Here is a 10885-nt window from a genome sequence, read left to right as displayed (position 1 = left end):
TTTACTGGAGCATTTCTTACTGACCATTACTTCGGAAGCCATGGCAGTGTGGTGAAGTTGACTGCTGCTCTAAAACCAGCACCTAAACTTGTAGTGCTAAGCATCATCTCATTTCTAACGTATGTGCTCATGTCATGAAACCCAGAAGTGCAAATCACAGAGCTCTCTTATCATTTGCAGCCAGCATCCTTGCCTGGTATCCTGGAGTTATAGACTCTAAGTTTATTCCCAGGTTAGGGAGCACTACGCTGCTTGCGGAGGAAGAGCTTTTGAGTGTTTGCCCTCTTTTGTTCCAGACACATAACAGAAGTTGCAGCATTAGCAAACCCACAGGTTAAGAACAAACTTTACTCATACAAAGGTCTTCAAATTATCCAAACTGACACAAGCTCCCTATTGTTGACACACATCAAGCTCAGAACAACAGGTTTATTAAAAAATACACTTTATTGACAAGACATTTAAACTTCATTTTGAAAAAAAAAATATAACTGTACATAAGTAATCTTTCACTAATAGTTAATAAAACCACAGTGAGATTTAAAATTCAGTGATTCAGCAATCATGGAAGTTAAATTTGGCACATTATTTAAATCACATAATGAACAGAAAAACTGGAGGAAACTTTCAAGCAACACAACTCCACAAATGTAACAATTTACACAGTGACATCCTCATATCAAGGTATCACTATTCAAATGAAGTATTTAACATAGAAAGTGCTTCCACTTAGAGCAGTGTTCATGGTAGAACCTATAGAAATCTTCATAGGTTTTGACTGATCTTTTCAGAAACATCCCTTTTACCTGCTTTCCATTTAGTGACCCACACTTTCCCCTAAGCTGTTAATGAATGACTACCGAACCCTATTGATTTCATTTTACTTTTTTAGGTTTAGAAGCCAACCATTTTTTTAAAGTTGGTTCATGTGGACTGTTTATAAAGAATGTATATATATAAATATATATATTTACATCTCAAGATAACTACTTAAACAACACTTCTACACAGACCATAGAACGTAAAATAGTCCTTTCAGTAGCTCACATCAAGACATTCATAGACTTTGGGTGGTGATCTTCACCTCAGGAAAAACTTGGATGCTGGCATATTCCCTCCGAAGTTCAGAATGAAAGGAAGCATTCAAAACAGTAAATGTTATAATCAGGTAGGGAAGGTGGAAAGAATAGGAAGAACTAAACAAGGTCAAAGAGTGGTTTGCAATGATAAAGTGTAGCACACAGCAAAACCAGAAAGTGGGTGAATTTGAATAAAACGGAGTGCAAAAATTAAACCAGCACACAAAAGAGGTATTTCTAAACTGTACTATGGGTACATCACCCTGCTCAGAAGGCCACCAAAGCCATCCTGCTTTTCTTGAAGAGACAAAGAATATGAAAAATATTAAAAGGAAAAAAACACAGCTGTAAAAGAGAACACAAGTTTTCAACTGAAAACCTGTAAAACAAAGGCAATGCTTCTAAAAATTGCTCTTCCATGTAAAGAAAAATAACTGATGCTAAGTCAAGGCTTGCATTTAGAGAGTGACAGAAGGAGGGAAACATTAACACTCAAATTGGCACATACATACGGTACAGATGAAAAGGTAACAAAAAATTGATTCACTTTATGTAAAGACCTACAATTGATGAAGGCCAGTAAAGTGCTTTTGCATTCAATACCATGTTAATTCATTCCAGATTTCACTTCTGCTCCAAAACTACCTGGTAAGGCTAGCAAATGTTTTGCTGTCATACGAGTAGGTGATGTTTATGACTGGATCAGAGGGACACACAAGCTGGATACCCAGTTAAAAGTCACCTGTATTTTAAACAAACAGATTTGTTTTGCTACAGATAGTGACAGGGAACCACTGCCCCAGAACCTGAATGCCATAATGACGCAATTCTAAGGGAGTACAGGAAGAGGACAGAGTAGCACAATCAACCTGCAGTAGTCAGAAATGTTCCATTACTGAATTGGGAGAGGAAAAAATAAAGCTAAAGAGGCCAGATTTCATGACAGTGCAGTATGCTACAAAACTGAATCTAGAACAAGACCCACAGATACAGGCAGATACTTGAAATATATTGTATTTTGAAATGAGGTAAGCCTACTTCAAGTGAATTAGAAGAAATAGGCCAAGAACTGAAGGGAAATATGCCAGTACAAAATACACACTGGTGTATTCTACAGATGTAGAGAGGGGCCACCCCGTACAGCCAAGCTGTGGCATGCTTCAAATGAAGGAGAAAGATATTTTATTGTGGGACTAAAAGGAAGGATGCCAGGTCACAACCCTTAGCTGAATACCCTTAGTCCCTATACAGAAAAAACATGGCTCATCTCATCAATAACATAGCTCTGTTGGTCTTGCTTGCTTAAGTAATAATGCAAACGTTAAATCTGACTGTTTTCCAGACCTGAAGATTTCTATAATCCCTGGTATTTTCCTATTTATTCACAGGCAACAATTACAGTACATTCAACCAGACAAGAAAAACATCTAAGAATGTTACATCCTTGTATTTCTGGGTTACACTACTTTTAAAAGCTTAAAAAATAGATAAACACAGTTTTAACAAACACTGGCAGAACAAAGAGATGGTCCATTTTGTCAAATGCCCCAACATCATATACTTGTTTTCCCTAATCCCAGAATAAACAACACTGCCATTCCGTCTTCAACCATTTAATAATATATACATATAAAAATTACCTGATTTAAGACATAAATGCATAATTATGAAAGGGTGCTTGTTTTTAGAGGGTATCTGGGAAGCGAGCTCTCCCCTTGACTTTTTTGGTATTTTGGGAGCCTTTTATGCCAGATCTCAAAATCAGCCCTGTAAATATATTTGTTTAAATGTCAAGGTTTAGATGTAAATAACATCATCATAGATGAAAATAAGGACAAAAAGGACAGAAATGTCTTACTTTATGCCACACACTTTTAAAAGACACAGCAATTCTTTACATGTTTACTGATTTACATTAATTTGTGCAATAACTGCCAAGCAAGATCCTGCTGCTTTCGCCTCTGCTGCTAACAGAATCAGACTAGAGGATCAAGCTTTTAATTATATTAACACATAATTTAGTTTATATTATAAAAACTTACAATGGAAAGCTATAAAATATATTAATTCGCCCAAGAATCTTTTCAACTACGGATCTCAGAATGTGCTATTTAGACTGGAATCACTGGTTCAGTAAATACCATCTTGTAAGCAGCAAAATATCCTGCTGTGTAATAGTCATTAACTTAACGTAATCATCCTTATTAATAAGAAATTGGCTGCTTTCAAGCCAGCCTTACAAGGAGGTCCTGGTGTTTTCCCAACCCAGGCAGGAAATCAATTTGCCCTTCCTGTTTAGGTGTCACTTAAGTAAAGATGCTTTTAATTTATAAAGGTGTTTAATCCTGAATAAACGAATAAAATAGCCTGCCCAGGCCACACATACCATTGAAAGGCTGCTTTTGACAGCAAAATATGTTTGAAAGCTTCTGGATACGATGTGCATAGTTCCCTCTGATAATACTGCATATAAAATTTTAAAGGGACTCTCTTAATTAATGCAATATTAAATTATGTCTTACTAGTAAAACTGTAGAATTTTAACTGTTCACAATAAACACATTAGCTTCTTTATTCAGCATGAGTAATGACAGACACTCATTGTTAAAGATACTGCAATCATCCTGTGCAATGATGAATTAAGACTGTGGCTCTGATACCTTCTGTTGTCAAGAGAAAAAAAGAAACACTGAGTTGCAATCACAGCAGTGAACAAGGTAAAAGTTAATTGGATGACTGCCTGTGTTTCTGTTTGCTAGAACTGATACTAAAAGTATTTCTTTGCTTTCATGACAAGAAGTCTATTCTTAAGCACATTTTTATCTGTGATTAGGCTAGGACACCAGTAGTAGAGAAGCAAGACCAGCTTCTGCTCTTAAATACATTCCTTAAATACAGGAATCAGTCAAGAAAATAATGCAAGTCAAAACTCCCAAGTATTTCCTATATTCCTTAGCCTCTCTAATTTCATTCACAGACTCCACTGGCCAGAAGCACAAGCATTGTATTAAACATGAACTGTCTATGCAAAAATGGGGTTTCAGGATCAGTAAAGCATCTCTACTGAAGTCGTTTATAAATATACAGTACTTCAGCCCAGTAGAATCATTAACTGGCCACAGGGCTTTCAGCAAATGGCTCACTTCAGCAGAAAAGGCCAGATTTTCATTCCCAGTGCCACTGGCCATTAACTGCAAGCATCAGTGCAGACAGCAAACACCCCAATTCAGTCTAACAACAGAGACTCACAAATGGTTTGGGAAGGAACTGTCTTAGGCTGCATCAGGACACACTTCATGGAAATATGAATCCTTATTTAGGTGTATTTTGGTTTACAGCTAAAGCAGAGAAAACTTTTTGTCCCATCAGCTTCAGCTACAACCCCCTTCCCAGGCAGGACACATTTGTTCTGTGAGAACATGATGCAGAGTAGAGGGGAATTGCCTAAAGCCGGGTACTGCTCAACATGGATTTGCCATCACAATTTTTCACATTTTTAATGCTATCCTCTGCCAGTGGGTACTCGATAGGGATTTCAACATCGTTTTTCCTGGAACCATTGTCTTTATGCACTGCAGAAAGGCAACTATCATTTTTCTCAGTATAGCCATTAGTTTTAGCCAGATGAGGTTCCCGCTGACTGCAGCACAGCTGAGAGTCACAAGCTTTTGAGATGCAGGGTGAGCTGCACAGTATCTGGGAGTTCTTGTGGTCAGTGTACTCGGGCTGGATGGTCACAGAATGGATCCCTGCATCATGGAAAATCTTCCGTATTTTATAAGCAGCATCTTGGTAATCGGTAGGGGTTTGGCACTTGATGTGAAGAGTAGCAATATTCTTCCCACCTGCAAGCTCCCAGACATGCACCTCATGAAGGCTGCTCACCCCTGGTACACGAGCCAGTTCATCAGCTGGAAAACATAACAGAAAGATATTACAGGCTTTGGTGTACTGGGTAATTACTAGATTTCTCATTAAGAGCCCTACCTGAAAGCAGACAAAAATACACTCTTATTTTGTGCACTTACACTTATTTTATGTTTAGTAAAATATAGCTGCTCCCAGCTGCCTTCAGTTCACCCTCCAGATGGCCACACAAGCAAGTCACCCTTCCTTCTGGGTTCACCCATCCCTCAAAATCCTTTATGGCAATTTACACAGAAGCAATGATAGAGCACCACTTCCTTGGCCAAGATCCCACATCTTCTGGTTTCCTTAGCCCCAAGCATGGTGGAATTCCAGCAATAACCACTGCTACCCCACAATTAACTAGTGTGAAATATGCCAGAGAGCTACAAAATTAACCAGCCTTAATGGAAATTTCCAAGCTGTTTCGGAAGCCTCTCAGAAGAAGGTTTGGGAGATACTGCAATTCAATGTCATGTCTTTCACAAACACCCCACACAAAGCATTAACAGCTCAAGACCTGGTACTTTTGATGTACTGTTAGAGTACCACATTCTCAAAATGCATGCTTTAACTAATCCAGAGAGATTTGAGTCATGTTGCTAGGACACAGGCATGTGACTATTTCTCACTGTTCTTGAGAATTTAGAGCCGTTATGAGTAAATAATCCAAACATGTCATTCCAGAAATAACCTATGCATTGAAATATATCATTAGAATGAATAGCAACAACTTTGACTTACTCAGTAGTTGCATATTAACACCTTTGGGAACCATCTGCAACAAAATAGTTGAGGTCTCCTTGATAAGTGGGAATGCAGAAGACAAAATGATGACCACCATAATTATTGTGAGGCTTGGATCAATGTAGCACTGCCAGTTACACGGAGCATCCCCCAGAGGAAGTACATGGAAGATTGTAGCAGCAACTACCACAACCACAGATCCAAGTGCATCTCCCATAACATGCAAAAGAACACCTGAAACAGATGGTACAACTTCCATTAGTGGGGGTTAGGGATTTGGTTTTTTTTTGGGGGGGAAGTACAGCAATGCTGCATTTTTCAAGTCTGTTCCATTTGACATGTAAAAAAAGCAATTTTCCAGGCATTAGTATCTTAAGTGATACTTTCAGTAACAGCTTTCAGGACAAAACAGCAGGGAAATACTGACTGAACCCCAGCTGCTTAAGTGGGATGCATTATTAAACATGTAGGGTATGCTAGCACTGCGGTCCAACTGCAATGCCATGGCAACATAGAAAGTGTTGGCTTAAATGCCTGCAGATTATTAAAAGATCCTGGCACATTAAACCTCATTTCTCAATTAAAAATTGATGACTAAATATATCCATTCTACCCTGGAAGCTGAGAGAGCCACAGACCACTCCCAGTAATATTTATTCTCCTCCATCAGCTTCTATGACACTACAGAAACCTGGAATGTTACCTAACGTGAAAACTAAGCTCACTCTTATGGCTTCAAATGCCCTCAAACACCGATTTTGAGATCAAGCTTGATTACTAGGCATACTAAACCTTGTCCTACCAACACTACTAGCCCTCAAAGCCCCCCAGGAAATCGGAATTGGGTTTAACAGTCAGTCACATGGACAATACAGGTTAATACGTGTCTGGACTATTCTAAATTGAGAGGAATGCTGGGTACCACTTTTTACATCTATAGATATGTTTTTCCACTAAAGACACAAAACAGGCTCCTGTAATAATACATTTTTAGCTGCCCTTTCAACTATGACAACTGAAGTAAGTCTTCTTGCTATAAAGTCACAATAACCCAAGAACTTTTTTCTTCTTACTACTTTACATCATTTTCCCTCAAATGCATTCTAGTTTTGTCAGTCTTTACTACTTAGACTCGGGTTCATTCAACCCATGCCTAATTCATAACATCTCTCAATATATTAAGTTCATTTCTTTGCCAATAATTCTTACTGTAAGCCTGTGAGAGAATTCAGTGGACTATCTCCTTTCAACATCCTTATGACAAGCACTGTCAAGAATTTAAGTCTATTGGAATCACTTCCTCTGGGCTGGAGAATCTGCAAAAGGCTCCCTCCCAAACTCATTAACAACACAGTGAAGAGTTTTGGCTGTTTGGTGATGTTAGTCACTGGATTAAACCTACAGCTTTGCCTGTGCTGTTGTTTCTTGCCAGCTCTGTGCATGAACACTGATCTTCTGTGTGATAAATAAAGGCAATAACCCTGGAGTTCCTCTGAATCACTGGGGTCAGATAAGAAAAGTAAAAGCTTCCAGTGAGTCCAGCTCTTTCTGCTGGAGTCAGGCATGTTCTGCCCTTTCTGGCAGACTCCCATAAAGCTTTACTCCTCCTAACAGTGTTGCAGTGTTCCCTTTTTATTTACAAATAATCCTGATTCAGCACAGGCTATCAGCTATTGCAGGAACAAAAGGGACAGGCAGGATGCAATTGCCAAGGAAACCAACTGGAGAGCACAGCTTAAAAAGAACAGGAAAACGCTTCAGAAAGTCTTCTTTTGAATGAAGAATAACGCAAAATGTGTCAGAATTTTGATAAATTATGAATTGAGAATACAGAATTTGGAGAATTATTTTACATTATTCACATTATTAAGATGTACAACTTAGTTGCACATCACATAATGAGGGCCTAGACAGAAATTATTTCCCTATTGATCTCCTAAAGTTCTGGTTATTAGATAGAACTGAAAATTATGCTTTATTTAATAAAGCCAGTCTGGTAGGATGATAGTAATGCACAGTTTCCAACAGCTTGTGTTAGAAAGTCTGAACTACTCCGCATATGCTCAGGAAATAAAAAGAATAATTTTATACTACAGTAATTAGTACTGTTGGGCAGAATGTATGGATCCCTGTTCCTACTACTTTCAAAATCCATTTTCTCCAGCCATGTTTTTCAGGGAGGCTCAGGTTCTGTAACACGCAGGAATTTTGCCAAGTGATCATGGCTGTGCAACTAATCTCAAAGGAAAAAAAACCTAGATTTTGAATTTCTGTATCAAGGAACATTTGTAAGGACAATACAAAGACTTTGCAAAGACAACACACTGAAGTAGCACTTAGAGAAAAAAAGTCTCTTTCTAAAAACCAAAGGTGATAAGTATCTTAAAATAACTGACTCAAAACTCTTTATCCTTCAGACACCTTTCAAAGCTTCCAGCATCTGTATGCTAAGCACTGTCATTCAGGCAAGTAAGGCCTTCTCTCAAATACACTCACTGGTTCCTTATTCTTTCCTCCTCCATACCTGAAAGTGACAGTTTCCTTTACCTGTTCCAATACCCTTGCCACTATAATGCCATAATATCCAGTGACACCAATCTCTAGACATTCAGGAAAGTGCTGTGGCTGTAGCACATGGTTTGATTTCCAAAGGGTCTTCCCTGAAAGACAGGTGGACAGACACACAGAAAACCCAACCAAACAACAAGTGCCTGCCTGCCATTGACCTCTTGAGCTGAATTCACACGATGCCAACTTACAGGACTTTGAAGGAATATCAGATGCTGATAAGCAACCTCAGCAACCTGAAACTATCATTCTGCTTCAGCTTTCCAAAAGCCCTGTCCTTGGAGACAAACTCCATGTGTAATACAGTCAAAGATATCTGTTTTTATCTCAGCTTAGAGTAGGTATTTAAATGTGTATACATTATAAATGCCTATACAGAGAGAGACACTTGGTTTATTTCTCCCTAGAAGCAGCTATGCCAATTCTCTCCACAGATATCCAGAGACCTGACCAATTACAACATAAGAAGGGTTAATCCTACTACATACTCTCTCAGGGAGAAGTTCACAGTTGAAGGACCCCAAAAAATACTGTGCTGGAGCACCACTTCCAGCACCTTTTTTCCTCGTGCTGACAACAAAACCTGGGGATTTAAAGAAGTTCCATTTCCTGCCCTAAAGTATTTGAAAGCTGAAAACTGCTCAACTGCTACAGCAGTGAAACCCAACAAAGCACCTCACAGCTACCTGGCTCACCTTCCCGTAAAGCCACTAGTGACTTGAGCTTTGCCTCCTTTCCAAGAGGCTCAGCTGCACTCTTCTAAATAATGAAAATCAAGACGTGAGCACACTCACAGCCAAATCAGCACCACACTGTTTTGTTATTATCTATGCTATTTCATACAACCAAAACCTTTCTGCTAAAGATAACTGGGTCTACATACATAGAAAAGCCCTGGGCTTTTGCTCTATTTATTACTGATATTTGGTAAAAGTAAATAGAAACCTGAAATGGAAATCAGAAACTGTTTTAAAGTTAATGATAATATTAGCAGTATACTCCCATGCTGTACCTCTGATGTTCAAGGCTTCAGACTTCTTTTCTTTTTTCTTCTCAGACCCTTCCTCAGGGCTTTTTTGGTCATTGGGTGAATCACCTGCATTCAAAGAAGAAACGCTGTGTTGTGTATAAGTTCTACAAACAGAAAAAACACCAACCTTCTCAAAACCAACTTATTTCAAAGACGACCAGAAGAGAAATAAAAACACAGACAACAAAACAAGCCAAACCATTCTCCACGCAGCAATCTGAGCAGCACCACCTCCTTCCCTCCCCCCGGCGGCCCGGTGTAAAGTACAAGGTGAAAGAGGCAGCGGGTGCGTGAGTGAGTGACAGACACAGCGTCTGAGTGTCTTTGGGACCCTCCCCAGGGCCTATGGGTGGGCTCGGAAGGGTTAGGGATGAATCCAACACCTCCCAATGGAAAAGAGGCAGGAGAAAGGGCACGGGAGGGCTGTGGAAGGGTGGGAAGCAGGACATAAGGGGAAGCCTGGACGGCGAGGCTGCAGCCGAAAGGCACCTGCTTCATCGGCCTCCCCGGCTGGGGCACCGCTGGGCACGGCCGGAGCGGGCACGGCGGCTGGCGGGCGGCGGCGGCAGCAGACGCCCCAGTCCTGGAAGACGAGGAGCCCCACCAGGTTAACGGCGAGGCCGAGGGTGCCGACGATGAGCACCAGCTGCGCGTCGTCGATGGGCTCCGGCCGGGCGAGGCGCAGGATGGCCTCGACGGAAATGGTGAAGCAGAGCGCGGTGAGGAACACGGCGTTGCTGAGGGCCCCCACCGCCTCAGCGCGGCTGTAGCCGTAAGTGGCGCGGGGGCCGCGGCGGCTGCGGCGGGCGATGCGCCCCGTGGAGAGACCGACGCAGAGGGAGATGAGGTCCGAGAGCATGTTGAAGGAGTCGGACACCAGCGCGATGGAGTTGCCCAGGTAGCCCGACACCAGCTCGGCCACGAAGAAGCCGGTGGTAAGCACCAGCATGAAGATGAGGCGGCACGTCTTCCCCGAGTACCGCCCCATGGCCAGGCCTATAGCCGGCCCCCTCCCTCCCTCGGCACCCCTCTCCGCGCTAACTCCGAGGCATGCCCCGCCGCCGAACACAGCAACCACCACCCTCCCGCAACAAGTGCGGCCGCCCCAGCCCTTAACGCAGCCGCCCGCAGAGCTACGCCCCGCCCGCCGCCCAGCCCCGAGGGGACGGACATGGGCGCCCGCCCCTCCTCTCTACAGCCGCCGGGACCGAGCGCTGCGCGGTACCGGGGATCGTGGCGGTACGAAATACATCGGATCCGAGAGAAACCCGCAATAGAACGGCCGTGGGGAGGCGCAGGCGGGGGAACAGCAAAGACATCCCGATCAAAGGGAAAGGCTGCACAGGATGCCGGGTCCCACCGCGCTCTCCAAAGGTGAAGGTGAAGGGTGCTGAGGCGCTGGCACAGGGTGCCCAGAGAAGCTGTGGCTGCCCCATCTCTGGCAGTGTTCAAGGCCAGGTTGGATAGGGCTTGAAGCAACCTGCTCTAGTGAGAGGTGTCCCTGCCCATGGCCAGGGGTTGGAACTGGATGATCTTAAGGTCCTTTCCAACCCAA

At 42.1% G+C, this 10885-nt stretch overlaps 1 protein-coding gene across 1 annotated transcript; it reads right to left on the bottom strand.

Annotated features, from left to right (window-relative positions):
* Positions 1 to 428: 428 nt before the first annotated feature.
* SLC30A10 (solute carrier family 30 member 10) lies at positions 429 to 10438 on the bottom strand. The gene is made up of 4 exons (XM_061365319.1): positions 9820 to 10438; positions 9313 to 9396; positions 5730 to 5966; positions 429 to 4990 (listed from the first exon to the last, which is right to left on the bottom strand). Exons 1-4 carry the CDS (start codon positions 10316 to 10318, stop codon positions 4524 to 4526), a joined length of 1287 nt encoding a protein of 428 aa, XP_061221303.1. The 5' UTR covers positions 10319 to 10438; the 3' UTR covers positions 429 to 4523.
* Positions 10439 to 10885: the final 447 nt, after the last annotated feature.

Source organism: Neopsephotus bourkii, unplaced genomic scaffold (assembly GCF_033783945.1).
Source record: "Neopsephotus bourkii isolate Nb327-2 ecotype Australia unplaced genomic scaffold, CSIRO-AGI_Nbou_v1 NB_114, whole genome shotgun sequence".
NCBI lineage: Eukaryota > Metazoa > Chordata > Aves > Psittaciformes > Psittacidae > Neopsephotus > Neopsephotus bourkii.
The sequence above is the reverse complement of the archived record's forward strand: the minus strand, read 5'-3'. Positions and strand labels throughout refer to the sequence as shown.

Excerpts from the sequence above, each read along its gene's own strand:
- SLC30A10 (XM_061365319.1), bottom strand. The coding sequence starts at position 10,318 with ATGGGGCGGTACTCGGGGAAGACGTGCCGCCTCATCTTCATGCTGGTG. Across the intron at positions 9,397-9,819 it reads CGGGGAGGCCGATGAAGCAG|GTGATTCACCCAATGACCAA; the intron begins GTGCCTTTCGGC and ends CTTTGAATGCAG. Across the intron at positions 4,991-5,729 it reads TGTTAATATGCAACTACTGA|CTGATGAACTGGCTCGTGTA; the intron begins GTAAGTCAAAGT and ends TATGTTTTCCAG.